At 41.7% G+C, this 22,216-nt stretch overlaps 6 protein-coding genes across 6 annotated transcripts; 3 read left to right on the top strand and 3 right to left on the bottom strand.

Moving 5' to 3' along the window:
* Positions 1 to 1,590: 1,590 nt before the first annotated feature.
* EAF01_011374 (uncharacterized protein) lies at positions 1,591 to 5,053 on the bottom strand (the record flags this gene model as incomplete). The annotated part of the gene is made up of 2 exons (XM_038919631.1): positions 1,591 to 2,753; positions 2,803 to 5,053. 2 exons carry the CDS (start codon positions 5,051 to 5,053, stop codon positions 1,591 to 1,593), a joined length of 3,414 nt encoding a protein of 1,137 aa, XP_038764841.1.
* A 430-nt stretch (positions 5,054 to 5,483) lies between these two features.
* EAF01_011373 (uncharacterized protein) lies at positions 5,484 to 6,823 on the top strand (the record flags this gene model as incomplete). The annotated part of the gene is made up of 2 exons (XM_038919630.1): positions 5,484 to 6,124; positions 6,277 to 6,823. 2 exons carry the CDS (start codon positions 5,484 to 5,486, stop codon positions 6,821 to 6,823), a joined length of 1,188 nt encoding a protein of 395 aa, XP_038764840.1.
* A 1,280-nt stretch (positions 6,824 to 8,103) lies between these two features.
* Positions 8,104 to 9,770, top strand: EAF01_011372 (uncharacterized protein; the record flags this gene model as incomplete). The annotated part of the gene is given in 5 exon segments (XM_038919629.1): positions 8,104 to 8,406; positions 8,422 to 8,711; positions 8,783 to 8,964; positions 9,022 to 9,191; positions 9,261 to 9,770. 5 exon segments carry the CDS (start codon positions 8,104 to 8,106, stop codon positions 9,768 to 9,770), a joined length of 1,455 nt encoding a protein of 484 aa, XP_038764839.1.
* Positions 9,771 to 12,554: 2,784 nt separating this feature from the next.
* On the bottom strand, positions 12,555 to 19,981 carry EAF01_011371 (uncharacterized protein). The gene is made up of 2 exons (XM_038919628.1): positions 13,253 to 19,981; positions 12,555 to 13,145 (listed from the first exon to the last, which is right to left on the bottom strand). The coding sequence occupies exons 1-2, from the start codon at positions 19,696 to 19,698 to the stop codon at positions 12,878 to 12,880; spliced, it is 6,714 nt and encodes a 2,237-aa protein (XP_038764838.1). The 5' UTR covers positions 19,699 to 19,981; the 3' UTR covers positions 12,555 to 12,877.
* Positions 19,982 to 20,582: 601 nt separating this feature from the next.
* EAF01_011370 (uncharacterized protein) lies at positions 20,583 to 21,061 on the bottom strand (the record flags this gene model as incomplete). The annotated part of the gene is made up of 5 exons (XM_038919627.1): positions 20,583 to 20,639; positions 20,693 to 20,741; positions 20,797 to 20,862; positions 20,970 to 20,995; positions 21,059 to 21,061. 5 exons carry the CDS (start codon positions 21,059 to 21,061, stop codon positions 20,583 to 20,585), a joined length of 201 nt encoding a protein of 66 aa, XP_038764837.1.
* Positions 21,062 to 21,446: 385 nt separating this feature from the next.
* EAF01_011369 (uncharacterized protein) lies at positions 21,447 to 22,109 on the top strand (the record flags this gene model as incomplete). The annotated part of the gene is made up of 1 exon (XM_038919626.1): positions 21,447 to 22,109. One exon carries the CDS (start codon positions 21,447 to 21,449, stop codon positions 22,107 to 22,109), a length of 663 nt encoding a protein of 220 aa, XP_038764836.1.
* Positions 22,110 to 22,216: the final 107 nt, after the last annotated feature.

The following is a 22,216-nucleotide window of genomic DNA, read 5'->3' as shown; positions in this document are numbered from 1 at the left end:
CCGTTTGGAGAATTTCCCGACGCTCAGAAAATCAAAGAGGAAGATGCACCTCAGCATTTCGCAATTCAAAATTTCTGCGTTGGGGGGCTTTGGAAGAGGGATGGAGTTTATGAGGAATTAGTAGGTTTGATGGGTGAGTTTGGAGTTTGATGATCGGATTTTTGGGAGGCTACAAATGTTGAATGTTGGAGGGTGGGTTTGATGATTTGGAGTCAGACGGTTGGGATAGTGAAGTTTCATTGATTTAGTCCGTTCAGGATGTGAAGTTGTAAATTAGATTAGATGGGAAGATTCTACAGGCGGTTATGCAGCAAGTCAAGTGTTGGGTGTGAAGTGGTTGGAAAAGCAATACAGATAGGTATGAATAAAGATGCAAGCAGTATTGACTACAGATTCAGCCCTTGACAATCGCAGATATATGCTGCTGAGAATGACTAGCGTGTTATTTTTAATTTTCCAATGAATACTAGGTATTATTTACAAGCCAACAATCACTTCGTCTCGGGTGTTGAGCAGTTGATGCGTGAGATTTTGTGAAGCTTACGGACTAAGATCCAGGGATATTTGTCCGATATGATACCTCATTGTTACATCAGTCTCACCTACCTCTCTCTTCTTCATGTATCTTAGTACTTGCTTCGCGGGAATATTATGATTGTTTATCGAGATAAAAAATATTCTCATTTTTATTAAGAGTTCAATTGTTCAATAATCTAGAGATATAATGGTTTTCTGATTCGAAGCTATAGTATATGAAGAGACGTATAAGAAGATACTTACTTAAGAGATGGTTCTAGGCCTCCATATATTCTGAACGAGTTGATAGATTAATCTTATAATCCCTCATTTTTCTTTCCATTCGCTTATTGCCCTGACTAAAATTTTAGAGGTAATGCTAGGTCATGTTGAGAAAGGCGTTCTGCCTTGGGAGCTCAGTCATGAGATATAAAGCTGTATGTATACTTTATATAGATACCTCCCTCCCCTCATTTTCTGGGCAATACATGGTATGATATACGATATGTCTTTATGGTAAGTTCAATTTTGGTATTTAGGGAGGCCAATGGTTGATTGTGTTTGAATGATAATACTTTAAGACTCATACATAACAAAAGAAACACAAGATCATGAAAATGAATATTCATTTTTACATCAAAATATTTCTGACTATCGACCTAAGTATTGAAAAAATGACATGGTCTGCCAGCAACATTTGTGTTTTTCACTTTATCGATCGCTCATGACTTTACGGTGTAAGGAGATTCATAAGAATCATAGAATTTTGGCCGCTAAAACAAAATAGAAGAAATGAAAAAGAAACCCTTCCCGCTTCGCTATGCTGTGCCATCATGCTGTCTTGTGAATTGTTACCACTTCGTATTAGTATGACTCTCAGACTCGTTCATCGTTTTCGCTCCTCCGCAGTGTTCGTGCCTCCATCCGTCCATAAATTTATCAATCTATCCATACCCACAACTCCCTAGCGAAATCTCCATGAAAGTCCCCCTGTCTGTCATATCAAATGACAATACCTCTCTTTCCACGCCTCTGTCCCCCATAGACTACCCAAAATCACTAGAAATGCTAGATCTAAAACATCTCCCATTCCTCAACTTCCTCGCTTTCTTCAACACTCTCGAGTTCCTCAGGTGCACCAGCCTCTGCAACATCATCACGATCATCATCACTAGGCATGACCCAAGATGCGTCAGATTGAATATCGCTATTATATTCGAGATCGACTTTCTTTATAGGGCTAGAGGCGGCTTCTGGAGTAGAAGGGGGAACGGAAGGGAGATCTAATACGAGTGACTCTTGCATCACGTCTTTGCTGGTGATCTCCGGGTTATCAGTGTCTGAAATGTGAAATTCATTGGGAGCGAGATTATCGATGGCGGTCATCTCAGCGTTGGCGATGGTTTCATTGATGGGATTGACCTTGTTGTTGACTGCCTGATGAGTAGTAGTGACATCACTGATCTTGTTGACTTCGATGGCGGCTTTATAATCGACAGCTAAAAGATCAAGCGCAGTACTTGCTACAGCAGCAAAATTATCTGTGCTTATAGAAGTATCCGGTCTTGAATAACCCCATTGTCTAAGATGCTGGAACGTAGCATGGTCAAACTTTACTGGCTGTTTATCAGCTAATTGACGTCCTCTAACTGCTCGACCTAGAATCATAGCTTTCATGATGTCGGAATGGCTTGGCTTGGGCTTCCACTCTTCGAACATAGTCATATACTCAGCGCGATCTGTGCTCTTAATCGATTGATAGCTTCGACAACCTGGATTGGGATCCTGGACCGTGACTGCTAGTGGCTTTGGCGAAAGATTGGTCTTCAATGTTTTTGGTACACAATTAGCGGCAACTTTATCATGACGAGGAAGATAGGCTTGGAAGACTTCTTGATCGTAATTATCATATTGACCTGGAGCATGCTCTTCGACAGTGATGTAATTGTTTGATGAAATGGAGTTGTTTCGCTGTTTCTGATCACGCATTGATTTTTCGAGAAAACCATAGTGACCATCAGTCCAAGCGTGATCTATCGTACGAAGTGACTGAAGGTTGGATTTGGCACTCATTGCGGTATAGTGAGATTCAAGATGTGCAAATATGACACGAACAGAGTCGTGGTCTGCTGCAAACGTAGAGCAAATCGAGTTGTCCATTGATGGCTCAGTCTTTTGAGTAGTACTATCGCTGCAAGCACGATTTATAGCTTCGATTTTCTCCTCAAAAGTTTTTTCTATCTTTGTGTTTCTGTTGACAGGCGTGTCTGATTGCATTGAAGGTACCAGCTCTTTTGCTGTATTCATTCTTGGACTCAGCAAATTTCTCGTCTGCGTCGGACATCGATTTCTTGAGTTTCGGATTTTCAAGTGACTCATTTCTGCGAAGAATTCCCATCGAAAGATCTTTTCTCTCCGCGACTGCTGTTTCCATTTTTGTAAAAGCATCATCTTTAGCACTTCTTGCGGCAAGGTAAGCGCAGTAGGCATCGGCAATAGAAGCTTTGAATTCCTCTTTTGCTTCTCTCATTTCATTCAATTCTGGGAAAGTCATGTATCTGTAGTCCTTGAAATAACTGCGATCCAAGCATGTCGCATCGTTACGTCTTGCATCGAGTTCCCTATCTTGGTGGATTTCATTGGACTTGTTCTGCTCATAATATTGCCGCGTCTGGCGGAGCGTCTGAAGATAAGCTTTGCGTTCTAGATACCACGTTCTCTCGGAAGCTCTTGAAGCTTCTTGGGAAACTGCATCACCATCGTTGAGATCGATATTTCTGCCCGGTGAATATAGAGCTATTTCCTCTTGACACTTCTGTTGCATAATCTTAAGAGCATTGAGGTTCTCTTGAAAGATAACTTGAAACGAAAAATCATCACTAGCAGTATTGGTGATGCTATCTTGTGTAGGAAAATCTCTTGCCCTATCACTTTCCTTAGCTCGGTCAAGATTTGCAGTGGTCTCTCCTCGGGCAGTATTATAGGTAGAAAAACCAGGGGTGGTATGGGTCTTCTCTTTCGGTGTGAGTAAAGTGTTCGCTTTCACCTGAGCATGCGCGGCTTTTGTTATCTCACTTAAACTCTCTCGAGAAGTATGGACCCCGGAATCATTCAATTTTCTCTCTTCATACTTCTTTCTTTCTAAAAGTAACGTCTTGTATACCAGTTCCTTTTGACGAGCTCCATCCATGAAAGTAGCTTGTTTTTCAGGAAGATCTTTCAAACCTTTGGTTTCGGAATCAGAGCCGCAATTCTTCGTCAGCTGTTGTATTACTCGGCCCGTAGGATGCTTCGACGAAGGATCTTCTTCCCGATAATTGGAGGAATCTGGTTGAGTGCTTTCAATGGATCTTGCGTGCTCGGAGGCTCTTCGCAAAGTCTCACTCTTTAGACTATCGATAAAGTCGTGCTTATTATGGTTTCGCTGGGCTGCCATCAATATATTGCATTTCTCATGTGATAGAGTGTTGAAAGATTGTGCTCCCTTAAGAATATTCTTCAAGTCTACGCTGGTCGGCGAACAAGCTGGAGCTTGTAACCCCTCGATAACAAACAATATACGGGCTGTAAACTTGTCCATTTGAAGTCGTAAGCTGCTTGAATCTAACTCTTTATGCTGAGCTCGATATATGATGGCTCTTTCAAAAGCAGCCTTTTGCTCACTTTCCATGCCTTTCCAAGCTTCTCCGGCAGAAAGAGCTTCAGTTGCTCTTGACCATGCTCTCTGAAGCCACATCATATCTGAGTTTTCTTGCTCGTATTGTGGAACCTGCTGTTCAGAAAGATCGAGTGAAGTAGTGTCGACATTGAGAAGTTCTCTGTTTAACTCAATGGAACCGTAATTACCGGTTGAATTGACGGGACAGTATTTCTGGATATCTCGAAGAATCTTTTGCTGGGGATCGGAGTTGGCAGAGGAATAGGATGATTTGTTGGAAGCTTGTTGGTTCTTTTTGTTGTGATCCTCCTTATCAAGGTCCACATTGCTTGGAGGATGGGCAATGCAAGTTTTGTTGAAGTCGTTGGAGCTTTGTGCTATTTCTTCTGGAGTAATCGTCAAAGGCGTCTTGGCTTGCTCTTGAATCTTCTTTTCCTGTAAATTTGAGGATTTACTAAGAATTCGAAGGTTGTTGAGATCGACGAAAGGTTGTGGAAGGTCCTGAATCTCTTTAAGGGGACTTTCAGAAGATTGAGAAGGGGTACGAGGACGCTCATTGATCTCAAGAGCTTTTTGGTTGACTTGCATCATGGAAGTGGTAGAATCAGCTCCAAAGGCCTTCATGATGGCATCGTGTGGCTCCTCCATGGCAAAAAGTCGTGATGCCACTGAACCAATCTTTTGAGAGTCTTTGTCTTGAAGATTCTTGCTGTCGAGGTTCATCATATTGAATCCTCGAGCTAAGATAGGATAAGATATTGTCTGAGCATCATGTTGTTGAAGCATCTCGGTGCTTTCTTGTGGAGGCATGGAGTCTTTGAAAGGTATAGTCTCTGAAATTTCCTCCATTTCGTTGAGAGGAGGTGGCTGACTTGCCATGATTGTTATGCTTTGTTGTTGGTGTACTTTTGTGCAATAAATTGTCTTTGAAAGTGTTTTGGAGTTGTAATACAAGAATTGTTGCGGGTACAAAGAGGATGTAAAATTGCAGGTGAGGTTGATGAGTTTATATGACCAGATTATTAGCTAGTACGGTCAAACGTCTGAGATCACGGGACTACAGCTTGAGTGAATGCGCTGCCGTGACAACACTTGATATGAATACAGCACCCTATAGATGAGTTGATGGCAGTGAAGTCCGAGTCTTTGTTGAATCAAATCAAGTTTCAACTTGGAATCTCTATGATTCACTTTCGGCTGATTCCAGAAACGTTTATCTAAAACTTCTGTACCTACAGTCCCCCGACCTCCTCTTACTCTATCCCAAAACAGAAACTTTCCATACGGTCCTTTCATTGGATCATCAATCATGGATCAATTCTCCGTAACTGCGGATTCCGCGAGAATTGATTTTCTACGGGTCATTGAAAATCGTCAGGTCTTACTGCAACAGATCCTTGGTCAAGTCGTTGCTACTTCTGGCTTGACTCAAGAGATGACCTCGAACTTCCTCAATCTTTACAAAAATTTTGAGGGTTTGTTGCTTGCAACTCCTGCCCCAGGCCTAGTCTATCGCTACGGTGAACGCGTCGCCCGAGTCACCTTCCATTCTCTACAGACTGTAGGCAAGAATTATAGTGGACATATCTGTGTTAACCACCTTTGGAAAGGCGATGGAGGTTTTGTTCTGGTTGAAGACGTCTTCTTATTTGGCAGACCATCAGAGATCTTTCGATATGATTCCAACGAAAGCCCACCCGTTCGTAGACGTACAACCCTCTTAAACAACGACAAAAAGAAGCTCTTCAGCCAACCAATGATTTACGAAATCATAAGCCATGCTGATCGTCTCATGATGGGAACCTTGTCTGGATTGTTGTTACCCCAAGATCGAATTTGTTTCTATATCGAACGATTGGGTTTGATTGAAAGTCTCGCCGATGAAGTCAACTGTCTCTTGCCTGAGGAGCAACAAGCTGACGTCGAAGACCATGCAAACGAAGACGCAATGTGAGTACAGCACTTCTTATTCTTTCATCGAAACCCCACTGTATCACAAGATTTTCGCGAACATGAAGTTGAAGATCCATTCCGCACTTTTATTCTAGAATCCTAGAGCCTTGCTTCCTGGTATTCAGTCTCTGATGGAACTAATCATAAAGCAACATATCTAATGGTGATCCCATGCTTCGACCTCGTATCATATACACTCTAACCACATCGTTAGGTGCTGAGGCCGACGACTTTACTATCCATGCTGAAGATCATTCAGGCCAAGATGATTCGGGAGAAGATGAACATTACAACGGTGATAGTGAAGACGGCGATGCTCAGGATGCTGAAACGGAACGATACAAACATAAGTTACAAGGTCAAGAGGAATGGATCGCCAGAGATACGAACCACGCAATTTATCTTGTCGCTACCTTGAGAACTCGTCTCGACAATGTTGCTGCTCGTGAGCGAGACGTCGAAGATCGAGAAGCTATCTTGAAAACTGATACCGCAGCTCTTGAGAGACAAAAGATCGATCAAGAAAACATTCTCGCAGCTCGTGCAGCAGCCATCGAAAAACAAAAGCTTGATCAAGAGACTGCTCTAGCAACTCGTGCTATTACTCTGACAGACGTGGAATGGATCGCGAGAATGCTCTTGCGGCCCGTACCAGAGATCTTGAAAGACCTGAAATTGATACTGGTGTTGAGTTAGCAGCTCGTGAACGTGCTATTGCCTATCATGAGAGAGGTCTGGGTCCTATGCCTGAGATGCCGCATGAACCGGATGCCAACTATGTAAGTAAAAGTCTTCTGCGTTTGCAATCGCTATACAACAACTAATATCACAATTTTAGTGTGCTCAGTTCCGAAAAGCTGTATGGTGGGCAGAGTTACCACCACGTTAAGAAATAGCTGTGGGTAGGCTGCGCAACGGGTACCCGCAGAACGGATAATGATGTCGATAGATAATCCACGGATAATCCGTTTGTGAAGCAGATAATTCAGAATTTGAATAAATAATCTATAAAACAGATACAAATTACCTACAAATATTCACCTACTTATATATTATATAACTATTTATAATCTTTTATAATATTAATATAATTTTATAATTAATATAAAAATTAATATAAATCTAAGCTTGAATCACTTTTGAACTAGAAAATAATTTAAAAATAGCTTCATATTTTAAGCAAAAAAAACAAAGATTCTCTACTTTTTTTAAAAAATCTATATATTCACGAATTATTTACAAATAATTTATATATTTATAAATAATTTATTCATTTATAAATAAATAGATTATTTACAAATAATCTACAGATTATTTATACAAAGTAAATAATTTTAAAGTTTTAATAGATAATTTACGAAGCAGATTATCTACAGATAATTCATGGGTACAAATAATTTGTGCGCAGCCTAGCTGTGGGTGATTTTCCTCTTTACCCTAAGGGGTTAATTGCAATTTGTACTTTTGATTGGGGAAATATCGAGTGGGCTGATTATTCAAAGGGACTGCTGAGATGAGGTTTGTCTTTTCCGATCAATAGATCAGAAGTCCTCCCGTTAGGTGTTTGCCGAGTCATGATTTTATGATTACAAGGGATTATTTTTTCTAGTTGTCTATAGATATGACACTCATTTTCATATTTGACTTCCAGCTTTTCCATGTAAACTTGTGAAACGTTCGCAGAAAGTTGTGTCCTGAAACTTATAGACTGAGGAAATGCCTTGCTGAGATATGCACTCGTTGTGACAGCGATGAGAGACTCCAGCATCAGCAGCATACTCATCAACTCCTCGCCATTCCATCCCATAATCTATCACTAATAAAGTATCAGCTGAAATATCCGCCGATAATCCTCCGCAAATTTGTTGCATATCTATACCATCGCAATGTACAGTGCGGAAATAAGAATTCAGGACAAAGGCATGAAATATGAATAGCGAATGCTGAGAAGGAACCCCTTACAATGATTCCCCTTGATGAATGTCGACTCACGTGCCATCGCTTCCGTTACCGACATCACTGGACTACCCGTCCTCAGAGACTTCGGGTTTGAGTCGCGAAATCTTCTTACTCTTTACATTCTCACCAGTTGTTATATTTTGACATGCAAAAGACCCCACAAAGCAGAAATCATGGCAGAGCGCAAGCTTATAATCCATGATGGCCAGCCTGAAGATTTTCAACTTGCTGTCACTGCAGTCCTGGAACTGATCGAAAGCCGTTGTGAAAAACAGGAAAGTCTTCTACAAAATTGCAAATGCCTGATTCTATTCCCATCTGTACTCTGATTGAAGTCCTACTTTGGCTACAAACAGAAAGACATAACTTTCGTCCAACTTTTGAATCTCGTTCTTGAGAAGAAAGAGGATAAGCTTACGTATGATCATCTCTGGAAGGTATCCGATGGTTTTGCTCTTGTGCAAGATCGTATCTCGCTCATTACCAAACCTGGAGAGAAGTTGTTCAATGGCCGAACCATCACTTTGTTGGATCATGGCCTACATGACTCCTGTAGACGTCGTCTGCACTATAAATTGAGCTCGAATGTGGCAATTTGTAATCAGGAATTATCACCACCCAGAAAGTTAGTCCACCAGGTTTATTGTCAAGTTTTTTGATGCCATGATATATCGAGAGAGCTAAACTGACTAGAAGCAGCAACCAAGTAGGAATTGACAAATTTTCTGATTCTTCGTTGTCCTCTTCGTTGTCAGACACCCTCGATGGTGAAAAAGGCGGCAAAAACACCCCAGTTGATAACTGCAGGCTGTCTTCAGATTGTTTAATGGATTTTGACGACCCGCCTCGTAATATACCTGCTCTAGAAGCTAAAAAGCGTCAGAGTCTTGAAGCCGCAGCAGATTCGACTACTATGAAATGAAAATCTGCCAGAGTCATCAAAATCAAAGAGGGAGCTAATCAATCTCGCGAAGCTCACCTCGATAAAATTGAACGAGATATCACTGCACGTGTCGCAGGGCTGCAAGCCCGGGAGTCGGACATTGATTTCCATGAGCAAGAACTTAACACACGCATTTCAGCAGTTTTGACGAGGGAGAATGACGTGGGGATTCGTGAACGCGAATTACAGGCTAGCTGGACCTAATATAGCAAACTCCACTCGGAAACATAGGCTCTCGAAATCGACCTCGAGGAAAGAGAATATGATCTGGATCAGCGAGAATATAGCGTTGAACAGGGGGAAACTGCCAATGCGGAATTCGAGGAAATTACAAGAACTAAAATTACTGCAGGACTCAAGTGTCGAATTCTTGATGCCGAGTCACTCGAAGAGTCCATTGCAATTCGCAACGCAGCACTAAAAGAACGCGAAGAGAGACTCGACGAACGAGAACAACTTGCGGTGGTTGATAGAAAAGTATTGGAGGTGGAGTGTGCAAAAGCCGCGAGTCGTATGGATGAGATCAAGATACACAAGGATATGGTCAAGGGTGCTGAAGCTTTGTTTCAATCTCGCGAGAAAGCTCACGAGAAGATCAGAGACGAGTTCGAAGCTAGAGAAACTCTGCTCGGAGTAAGAGAAGCTGCGATCAAACTCAGAAAAGATAATGCTAAGGAAAATCATTTTGCATTTTTTCAAAAATCCTACAGGTCTATTTTACACGGCTCTAGGGCTTGTTGAAAAAAAAAGCAAGCACAGCTCAACTCGCCGATGATGGCCCGCGAATTAGCAGTTCTGGAGCGTGAGCAGAAAGTTGCAGCTTCAGAGGCAGCTTTGAAGTTGGAGCGTGCGATGATTCAGATTCGAGTCAGAGGCACTGAGGATATGAAGAAGCTTGCGAGTGAAAGCCAGGCCGAGACGAAGAATTAAGGAGTCGCTAAATGTGTTGCGGAAAAGAACAAGTCACAGAAAGCGAAGAAGTAGCAGTAAGTAAAAATTCCACTGTGCCTCTGAATGACGCTAATAAATACCTCATCAGCAGACCTTTTCCCACACTCTCCAACACCTCCACTGCCCTCTCTCCCTTTCTCCTTTCCGGCACCCTCAACCCCAATTTCCCACATCTACTTTCACCCACTTCATCTCCTCCCCACCAAAACTCAACTCCTACACACATACACACCCTCTAAGTATAAGTCTCTGGCATCTTCTCTAATTTTCTGCCATATATCTTCCTCTTCACTTGGACATATAATAAGCTAAGTAAGAACTTCGTAGAAACATACAGCTATTAAAATAATACCGTAAATATTAATGAAATAATATAAATAAGGATATTTTATTTTAATATTCTTTATATACTATGAACCCCAGTAGTATATAGAAATATATAAGAAAAGTCATACTACATCCACAAAATGTCAATATAGTATACTTGCCTCCATTCCCAGATGATGGTTATCTGTGGAATGGTAAGCCAAAACACGTCATAAACCCACAGCTATGAAAGCTGTACCGATCATTACATGTACAAATGTTTCAATAACCCACGTTATTGTTTAGACTATGTATTCATATTAATTTAATTAAACTTATATATTGTCGAAGTTTAACATTTCATATGTAGAGTTTAATGCCATTCTTTCACTTTAAAATTTAAAGTAACATAATATTTGTTAGCTAGTCGTTGAACCTGTATATATTGCCTAACAATATACACTTGGCTAGGCTGCGTATAAATTATCTGTACTCATGGATTATCTACGGATAATCCGCTCTATAGGTTATTCATCAAAGGTTCTACTCATTTTATGGATTATCTATTAAGGTTTTAAAATTACCTGCTCTGTATAGGTAACCTATAAATTATTTGTAAATAATCTACAAGTATATAAATAAACAGATTATCTATAGATTATCTATAAGTATATGAATAATTTGTAAATATATAAATTCTTCGAAAAAAGTGGAGATTCGCTTAAAATATAAAGCTATTCCCAGATTATTTTCCAGCCCAAAAATAATCCAAGCTTAAATTTATACTAATTTTTATATTAATCATAAAATTATACTAATATTATGAAAGATTATAAATAATTATATAATATATAAGTAGATAGATATTTACGAGTAATTTATACTTATCTTATGGATTACCCATTCAGATTTTTGAATTATTTATTTTATAGATGGATTATCTACGGATTATCTATCGAGGTCATGTTACGACGGTATCCAACATACCGCGTCACATGACTAAACGGTCACGTGATAAACCTAGAGGATCTAGGGGATCGAAGAATAAATATCTAGATTTATAAGATTCAAAGGATCTAAGCAGAACAAAGCCTTATAATTCTATAGAGAACAGAGGTTTATATAAGGAATAGAGTTTTTTTTATATATAAAGCTTCATATTCAAGAATAATCATTAATTTCATTACTATAGTTATAAGAACTGTAATTAGTTACAACCTTATTGAATGTTACGGGAGCTGCCTCTAGGGTCACGTGGAAGTGTCTAGAGTTCTCTCGAGGTGGTTTAGACTAAACTTCAAGTAGGAATTCAATAAGGTTGGTAACTGGTTGCAATTCTCGTAACTATAGTAATGAAACTAATGATTGTTCTTGAGCACGAAGCTCCATATTATAATGAAACTCATTCTGTTATATAGACCTTCGTCCTCTGGAGCCCCTGGGATCCGTATGCTCCTGGAGCCCGTAGCTCCCCAAGGCTCCCTCACGTGACACGCGAATGTGTCATGTGATGTCTGTCGTAACATTGAATTCCTACTTGAAGTCTAGTTTAAACCACCTTGAGAGATCTCTAGACACTTCCACGTGACCCTAGAGGCAGCTCCCGTAACAGGTCATTATCCACCCTGCAGGTACCCGTTGCGCAGCCTACACTTGACAGTAAATTATTTTAATATCTAATAAGACTTTCTTGCTATTGACTCTATTTTCAAAAATAAGTCTATATATTAACTTAAAACAAACTTATAACCTTTATATGATTCACCTGAACTTAAACATTGTTTAATTTTATTCCTTCCTATCTTTAGATTTTTAGCACAATCAGATAAACTAGAATAAATAGTATTATTACCACTAGTATCTATAACAATAAGATTTATACCTTCACTTACTAATTTATCAGTATTTCTATAATATCTAACTCTCCATATCCAACCCACATCCCACATCCCACTTCTTTACATCTCCACCTCTCCACCTCTCCAAACCTCTATCTACCACCCACCAGTTCACTCCATCCGATCTCAATTCTGGTTCTGATTCCGATTCCGATTTCGATACCAATACCGAGATCACCATCCATTTTTCTTTTTTCCTTCTCCGTCCTTAATCTTTTTGTAAACTTTGTTTCATTTCATTTCATTTCATTTCATTTCATGTTTATTCTACTTCCAACCCACTCACCTACACACATTCACCCTCACCATTCTCTCACGATATTACACATCCCATAATCACACACCCAACGACGCAAACAAGCAAATAAATAAATAAATAAATAAATAAATAAATAAATAAAACCATTCATTTAACTTATCTAGAAACATACATATATTCATATACTCCGCCATCGCTCTGCCATTCATCAAATCCCTCATTCCATTTCGTTTCAAACTATATTAATATACTATAATTTGATCCATAAAACAGAAAGAAAAGAAGGAAAATAGACCTAAGCGAAGCCCTCCATATGCACCCCTCCCCTTCAGAAAACACGTCCTTAACGCCTACGAGTGAGATGTAAATGACATATCCGTTATCCTCCTTCCTCTTTCTCTTCCCAATACCCCTCTTCAACACATCCATCTCTCCTAAATAGTCTCCCACCCCCCATTATTGATATCCATTTCCAGCTTTCTACTAATCACACTTGGGACCCCATGACCTAGCCAGACCGTTCTAAGTAGTGCATCGTATCTCTTTTGATTCAAGAACAATTGACGACTATGTCTTAGTCCAGGATCGACTTCTCCGTATTTATCGATATATGGAGCTACCATCCATGAACCACTGGTGCGGTAGAGGTAGAAGATGCAGCATTTACGGATATTTAGGAAGAGAGCTGTGTTCTTTTGACATCTGGAGTAAAATGTTAGTTACAGTTACATATGAAAGTGAATGAGAGGAAGGACAGAGAGTAAGAACGTTCCAAGGAAAATGGGAAGAAAAGGAAAGGAGAAACGTACTTAAGCATATGCTGTTGTCCACCACCAATTTTATCTCTTGGTCCACCACCAGGTTTCTCCGGTCCATCCCTCGAACAACAAATACTCTGACCGCAGAAAATTTCTCCACAGAAAAGACACAGCATAGGATCTTGAACATCTCTCTTACTACTAGGACAACGTCTCTTCATCGTTTCCTCCATCAGCGTATCGTAGTTTTTAGGCAGACCGATGAGTTCGAAGATTGTAGGATGACTAGGGCATAATGAGTTATTGAAACCATTGACACGAGCTCTCTTCTCTACAGCCTCTATGTTGCGTTCAAACGCCTGCGTGTAGAAATCCTTGAACACATCTGGTAGACGAGGAGCGGCTACATCCATTATATTTATATCATTTTCCATTGTATTCCTTGTAACCTCAGTAGCAGCTGAAACCAGCTCATCATTCAATGAGTTCGCATGTCGAATCCAGCGAGTAACTAAAGATGGAACGGTTCCTTCTTCCTCGGCAAAGCTGGAGAATATCTCACCAAAAGTTGGCAAAAAGAGTGCTTCAGTGAGGCGATCGAGCTCATTTGAGTCCGAGTTGGATGAAATGTAATTGTGGAAGATGATGCCATAACGAACATTCAAAAGAATCATGACCTTTCTTAGATATACAAGTGCATACTTTTCCACGAATGCGCGACAATCTCTGAGCGTTTCAAAGATACCTAGACTTGCAGAATCTTGAGTGTGTAAGGCAATATCGTCGAATATTAGAACGTGGAAACAAAAATCTCCAAAGTTATCGACTCCTTCCTGTTGATATGTTTGAATCATATCGAACCATTTAGCCTTATCGATGTGTCTTTGTAATTGGAGAACCACCTTCGTCATCTCCGCAATATAGCAAAGACGAACAAGATGAACGATATCAATATCTTCAACAGGCGCGAGACACAAGGAAGCTTTGGCTAGGAAGACAAATGTATCTTGAGAAAGCAAAGACTCAGGATGTGGCGGAAGATCGCTAGGCGTGGAATATGCGTTCTTTCCGAACAATTGTGAATATTGTAATTCATAATCCTTACTATATTCTCTGGCAACTCGATTGTCTCCTGCAAGCTTGAGCCCTCCCACCGTAACGTAAGAGAGAGCAGTCTCAGACAATATCCTAAGGTGAACAAGAGCTTGTTGTGGAATACTTTCTAGGAATGTTTGCCCCGGTGGCGTTGCAACACCACGCTGCTGAATTTCAACAGCAGAGATAGAGAATCCCAAAGCTTTGGCTAGTACGTCGCTGGAACAGAAGTCTCTCTCCTCATGTTGTGCGAGGCTGTCTTTGTAGCTACTCTCCAGTTTATTTTTGGTCATTGTGTCTCTTAACCTTCGATATATGTCGGCCAATTCCCGTACAGAAGAGGGTGCATTCGCTGATCTATCGTTTGGAAGAGGGAATGAATTTTCAGACCAAATAGCACTTGCGATATCCGCTGGAAGAGCAGCCCGTATATTGGTTGGTGTGAATGGCGACCAATGACTTGGTGATGGGGGATCCCAGGCATCCATTAAGAGTTCTGGCATCTTGGCTACCAAAGGGCCGGCCATGGTATCATCATTGTGCTTTTTGAAAAATTGTTGGGTTCTTCTGCTTGCAGGAAAGTCGGATTTGTTATCATAATTATGAGCGCTACCGATTTGGTTGATCTTCTCCGTCCTAGGTTGCTGAGAGGCACCAGCAAACCTTTCGATAAAATCATCAAAACTAACTGTTGGCTTGAGGGCTTGGTCTTGTATCTCTTCCTTTGGAGACCAAATTATCGGCAAGAACGAATTTCCTAAGGCTTTGCATAGCGGACAAACGAATTCATTCAACTCAAGTTTTTCAGGATGATGTCGAGCAATTTGATGTTGATGTCGTCTATTTGAAGCTTCATAGTAGACTTCAAAACACTTGTAATGCATGATGTGTCCACATCCGACGGATACCGGTCCAGGTCTCGTGAAATTGGATGGGAATCCTTTTCCGATGAACGATCGTTCTGTGATAATATCTACCCCACTAGAAGTAACTTTGTGAACTTGCTCCTTATTCTCACCCGAAACACCAAATGGCCGAATATCTTCTGCGGATATATCTAAATTCGAAGGAACATTAGCAGCTTCTCGAACGAAGTCTGCATCGGACATATCAGTTTGTCGCAAGACCGAACTGGTAGTCATTAGTGCAAAGGTTCCGTAAAGACGACCATCCTTAGTTTCTTCCTGACAAAGAATACATGTTCCTGAGGGGTATTGATAATAGTTCTTCGAACTCTCGCCTTCGGATTCCATATCTGAATCACTGATATCATCTTCACCCCAATCAATATCTCCCTGGTTGTCGAGGAAGTTCTTTTGCTGTTGTTGAAACTGTGCCATGACCCTCTTTTGACGTTCTAATGCAGCTTGCTTCTTCTTCTCCTTATCTTCGAGGGCATTATTATTTGCAGGCGAAGCCGTAGAGATTCTATCAACTGGAACACCTAATCGCGAAAAGGCAGTCTCAAAATTTCTAGGTCGCTTTTGCTTCATTCTCTTGAGCACTAGAGTAATCTTTGGGTGACAAGTTTTAAATTCCTCTTTCCGGGACAACATTTCTAGGATAGCAACAATTGTCTTCGAGGCTGGAGAACTAGGTGAGAAATTGCTTCGTGCATTGCTTGTCAGCGCAATGTAGACAAACGACTCGAGAGACTCTTCTGACATCTCGTCCTCATCCGTCTTATCTTCCGATACGGCAATAAGAACTAGGTGGAGGACGACATGTAAGAATGCCTCCACGCGAGTTACGGGTACAGTAGGTGTAAGCTTATCCGACATCAAAGGATAAAGAAGAGCATAATAGATTATTTGAGCAAAGATACCTGTTCGAGTGAAAGCCGCTAGATCTGAGAATGCACCAGACTCAATGGAGCGAAGTTTTGGCTCAAAGACAATTTCGGCAGCTGGTCTGCCCGTCTTCTTTGCTACCCAAGCTTTGTAAGTATTTTCGGATTCTTCTCTTTGGTTCTTGCTATAATGAGCGATGTAAGGATCGATATCCTCCAGATACTGTTCCTTAAGCTCAAAGGTTCCGACGTCATTGAGTCCCTCGGGAGGTTTGAAATTTGTCATCTCATCAAGAATATCTTGACACTCTTCCTGGTCTTGGAATTTATCGGGTAACTTCCCACAAATCTCTGTAAATGAAAGAGGTTTGAAGCAAAGTACATGGGCGATGTCTCGACGCATAGCCATTATATGAGAACCAGGGTCATCGTCATTCGAAACCAAAGACGTCCTGTCACTGATCAATACAATGAGAAGATGAATTAAATCCTCCGCAATATCAAGGATCTGGCCATCATCAACCCCATCTGATTTCACTTCGTACAAACCTTTCATCCATTGCTCAAGACCAAATCGATCAATGATTGAAACCAGCATACGAGCAGGTGAACACACAACCATGGCAGTTTGAAGAAGGAAAATATCTCTGTGGTGGGATACATCACGTAGAGTGACTCCGCGGTATGTACCTTGTTGGTGACGAAGACTCATACCGTTTCGAACCCACATATTAGCTTTCATTTGTGCCAACCACGCACATACTCGAAGAGGATAATCGAAAGCTGCCATTAAATGATCTTCTGGGGAGTATTCTTGACTTGGCATGGTTCTTTGTCCCATGGGCTTAGGTTTCTGAAGAAGTTCCTGGGTAGTAAAGCTTAATAGTTGGATGAGCTGTTCCCGAGACATACTCTTTCCACACTCAATGAGCCAGGATAGAGTATAGTGGAGAGCATGATGGAAACTAATAGGTTGTGACTCTACCACGAACTTGACGACTGAATGCTGAACGACGCTATTCGACTGTTCGGTAGTATCAAATTCATAATCACCCACTTTCTTGAATTTGATTTCGTCCTTGATCTCTGCCTGAGTAAATCGCTTTCTCTCAGTGCCCAGAGAGCTGAGAATAACTGCTTTTGCTGCAGTTCGAATCACCCTGCAGACAGGTTCCGTCGACTCGCCAGGGACCCACTTGAAAGACTCTGAGAATTGTCTACACAATCGATTGATTTCCCGTGTGATGAGAGATGCACTAATCCAAGCATCCGTTTCATACTCTACGTGTTCACCAACTGCCCTAATATTAGGACAAATACCTTGATGGAGTTTGACCAAGTCTAGGAACTGAAGCATGTATCTTTCTTCCGTGCGCAACTTTTCTTGTACATGCTCTGAACCGAACAAATATTTCAAATCCATGAAAAAGTGGTACATTCTTCGATTTGTTACAGAGCCCGAGTCAAACGCCAGAGTGGCATTTGGAAAGATCTCATAAGGATGTCCAACCTGTCGAGTGGTAAGGAAGGTGTATAGAATTGCCATTAAATTGGTCAAGAAGTTTCCCCTTTCCACGATTTCAGCAGTAATCGATGGCGTTGTCAACATTTGTAGAGAAATGTTGATAATTGAGTGATCTGGTTCCCTGTCGGCAATCAAATAGAGTTGCGCGAGAGTCGTGTAAAGGCCTGAAAAGCGAAGTCCCAGCACACGTTTGAATTCCGGAATCGATACCACGGTCGAGATATATAGTTCACGAAGATCAACTCTAACTTTTTTCCACATCCTCAAGTCGAACAAAATCAACCAGTCTAATCGTAATTTGTGCCACAAATCCTCATGTAAAGGTACAGATTCCCTGTCCGTATAGCCAGGAGGACTTTCAAGCCAGTATCTAGCTGGTTTTGCGATTTCCTTCTTTACTGGATTCGCCGGAGTCTTAGGAATCTCCATCTTGGCTTTCGCATAAAGATTATCTGAAATAAGAGGTTGCATTTCTGCAGTATCAGAATCTGATGGTGTAAGATCACGATCTCTAGTGACTCTGTGAGGGGCGGGAGGGGGTGGTGGAGGTGGGGGTGGATATCCAGCCAAAGTAGCTTCTTGTACCTCCAACGCCTCATCGTCTCCACCAATCATATCAACATCTCCATCGTTATCGGTCTCTGTTCCAATCTGGGTTTCCTGCTGAGGTGCTGGAACTGGTTGTCTGGTTGGCTGTATAATTCTTATCTCCGCTGGCTCTGCCGGATCAAAACGAACAAGTTCTACTTCTTCATCACTAGAAGCGTCTTGATCCGCATTTTCAAGCATTCGTACAATATTGGCTTCATTGAGGTCATCATCATCTCCATTATCAGTATCGTCCGAGTCCGAGTCAGTAGCAGCGACGGCGGCCATTACTGCCATAGCCTGAGTTCGGCGATCTGTTGTTATAATATGTCTCAGCACGCGATTTTCAGCATCTGACCACAACATTTCCTCTCTTTCGTGATCATCAATACCCTTCAACCCTATGTCGGCATTACTGGCTTCACTTCCACGATTCCACTCCTTGAGCATCTCTTCACAAACCACCTGACGTAATACGTTGTGGTCTGGACCGACACTGCAACCAGAGATATCACTGAGCCATTCAATGATGGTTCCACACATCTGCTCCCTAAAGGTATCCCGAGCAGAACGAATGGTAACTGTGACCTTGATTTGTTCCACAACCCTTGAGACTCTTAGCAGCTTGTCAATGTCGTGATCATATTTGATGACGCTTCGACCAATATCATCAGTTTCATGCGCTCGCTGCATACCCTCCGCATTCGTTACCTTGCAAGCTCTTGCTACCTGGTCTCGAACTTCATTGACAGTGTGCTTCTCGTCGTTCCAAAGAAGAAGTGCATATTCACATGGATCCTCAACAATATCTCCATTATAGTAAGACGAAGTCAACCGCGACCTCCTCTCATCCTGTTGTATCGACTCCTTTGATTTGGGTAATCGCAGCTGTTCTGGTGAACATGATATAACATCGCAAATATAATCAAAAGCCCTTCCGATGGTCATTCGAATGCTTTCCACCAATTCATCAGGCAGACTTGCTGCTTTGCCCTTGCCTTCACCTTCTACACCAGGTCCATGTGATGTATGTATCGAGCAGTGTACCGGCAAACGCCATGCTTCTGGATCTCCACAGTCGCAACATCCGCTGTTGCCCAATGATACACTCACATATACCATATGACCCGTATGATCAGAGGAATCGTAACATCGACTGCAGAGTACGCATGTGTCATCGGAACTACAAGTTTTGCATCGGTATGTAGCTTCTCCGGTCTTGAATATATGTCCGCAGACTTTCCCTCGAGCCGCCTCTGTAAATTCGTCGCCATCGGTTCCTCCTTGCGCTTTCCTCAATTTCCATACTTCACTAGCTGATGGCCTCGAGTTTTCTGGGAAGAAGAGGTTCAAGTGTTCTTTTTGTCCGCCAGCCAATGACCAGAAGAGACTCTGTAGTAAATCGCGTTCCGCTGCCTCTGTGTAGCGGTTCTGGTGGACACGGGGCAATGTTTTCAGGAAGTCGCAGAGCTGCCTCGATGGCATAGATTCCTCCGCCATACCTCTGTGAAACTGACAAGACGAAGAAGTTCCTGTCTTCTGCTCAAAGTGGTGGGCGTTGACTATATGATGGTGGTTGTATGCTTGTTCATTGATAAAGAATCGTTATCGGTATCGCAGTTTCCGCAAAGGAGGCGAGGTGAGTGCGTGTTGGTATAGATATAATCCTTCAACTCCAGAGACTTCAAGAGTGAAGAGGGAATTATATGTAAATGTGGGTTTAATTTGATTTATAATACAGAATATAAATTGTAAGTATCTGTGTACTTACTAGATAGGTGACGTTGTAAAAGGTTTTGATTTATTTGTGGATGGATGAATTGCGGCGGGGAAGTGTTTCGTTTCATGAGCTTCCACAAAGACCAACCCTCACAACTCAACATCTGACGTCTGGGCTGAAAATCCTACAATGTGATCGCCCATATGAGGAGGTCAAGTTGTGATGTTTTGATGTTTTTAACATAGATTCATGAAGTAGGTCACTATTCGGATACAGATGCTATACAAGAGTCTTCAATGTCAGAACTTGACTTTGATGATGCATGAATGTCCAGATGGGTCTGAAGAACAAAAACATTTCCCACAACACATTATTGAATACAACAATCGCAAAGGTAGTACTTGTAGTTCTTACGCGTGATAAAAATGTCTTGTTGTTGTCACAAACTTAATGAAGAGTAGTACCAGAAGGCAGTGTCATCGTTGTGCTAGTCTGTGATCTTGCTTTTATGCCCGTATGATTCTATGTTGTCGATTGTCTTTTGTACAATTTCAATGAAGGCTTCCTGCCCAATACTGACTCCCCGATTCTTTTTTTCTAACAACCGCATATCCCCATCAAGGAAGGATTCTCTCCTCTCACAATCGTCTATACCAGAACCCCTCTATTCGTCGTCATCCGCAGCCTCAACATATCTCGCTCTGATGTCCTTCCATTGACGCTTTCCCGGTGATCAGCACATATCCTGTCTTCTTCTCTAGCAATGCAACTTACTCCCTTGTTTATAGAATCCCAGACTCGATCTGTGATTGAATCATATGCCCTATTACACATCAGCCCAAGTCCCTTCCAGAAATTCCGAATGCATGTAAACATACATCTCGAATCCAAAAGCAGCACCAAATACTGCACCGAGGAACACATAGTTCTTTCGGAAGAGGAAGCTATATTCCCATTTTCATTAGCCCTTCGATCTTCAAATCACCCTCGCCATAACAAGTGTCGTCGTGGTGGGCGCATCGCATAGCATCGCATCGAAGGAGTAACTAACTTGTAGAGAGGACGACTTGCGGAAGACTACAATTTCGCCCATTAGCATAACTCCAGAGACGTCGGGAATGCCCCGTCGAGAAAACATACCATAGCGAATGAATCAGTTCTGATCGCAGATTATAGACAGCTTATCGAATGAAGTGATTCCGTAAATTGAAGTTGTAGGGCAATCGGACGAATTTTGGCTGAGCCGGGATAAAACAACGTGAAATTCCGATGGTCATATCGATGAGCTTTTGATTGGTTGAGAGCTTTGGGCGGGATTGACTTATGATTGGGCGATTATTTTGGTACGACAGCCTCATAGCAATTCTAGTAAAGTTTGAGAAAATTCAAAGTTTATCTTTACAATAATCAATTGGTTTCACCATTTCTTAATTGAGCATTTCTGAAAACCATATCTATATATTCATCGATATCCGCATTATAGTGATTTCCTCTCCATCCTAAGGGCCTCGTCCCTCAAACTCAAAATATGCCTTCAGTCCCCACCCCCTCCAAAGCCGGCATCGTCGAAACTCAAACGGGCGATCGTCACATCCCCTCCTCCACGCGCGCCGACGGTACAAAGCGCAAAGAAATAAAAATTCGTCCAGGATACAAGCCCCCCGAAGATGTCGAAGTTTACAAAAACCGGACTGCAGAAAACTTCAAGAATCGTGCTAGTCGAGGTCCACCTGGTGCTGAGAGTTTGAAAGACGAATCGGCGACCGCGGGGTCGGCAGCAAGCAATAAAAATGCGAAGAGGAGAGAGGCGAGGAAGAAGGCTGCTGAAAATGCAAAGGATGGGAATGGGGAGCTGAAGGGAAGTCAAGCGGATAATTGGAGGGACGGGAAGCAAAATGGGGATGGAGAAGAGGAAAAGAAAGAAGAAGTTGATCTGGAAGCGGAGAGGGAAAAGAAAGCGAGGAACTTGAAGAAAAAGTTAAAGCAAGCCAAGGAGTTGAAGGAAAAAAGTCAGCAGGATGGCGCAAAGCTTCTACCGGAGCAATTTGCGAAGGTTATCAAGATCAATGAGTTGATCAGGGAATTGGATCAGCTTGGATTTGATGCCGACGGGGAGCCAAAGACTAAGAACGATGCGAAAGATACTGCAACTACGGAAGCGGTCTTGCCTACAGAGGATGTGAAAGAGTGATTTTAATCTTCCTATCACAGCATCGAAAAACACTACTATACGAACGGCGTTAAGTTCGGGTTAAACAACGGTGGCATTTGAAGCAGCAATAAGCGTGTTTTGGAGTT

This window comes from Botrytis porri (assembly GCF_014898465.1).
Source record: "Botrytis porri strain MUCL 3234 chromosome Unknown BPOR_021, whole genome shotgun sequence".
In the NCBI taxonomy this organism is placed as follows: domain Eukaryota; kingdom Fungi; phylum Ascomycota; class Leotiomycetes; order Helotiales; family Sclerotiniaceae; genus Botrytis; species Botrytis porri.
Note: the sequence above shows the minus strand (reverse complement) of the source record. Positions and strands in the feature narration are given on the sequence as shown.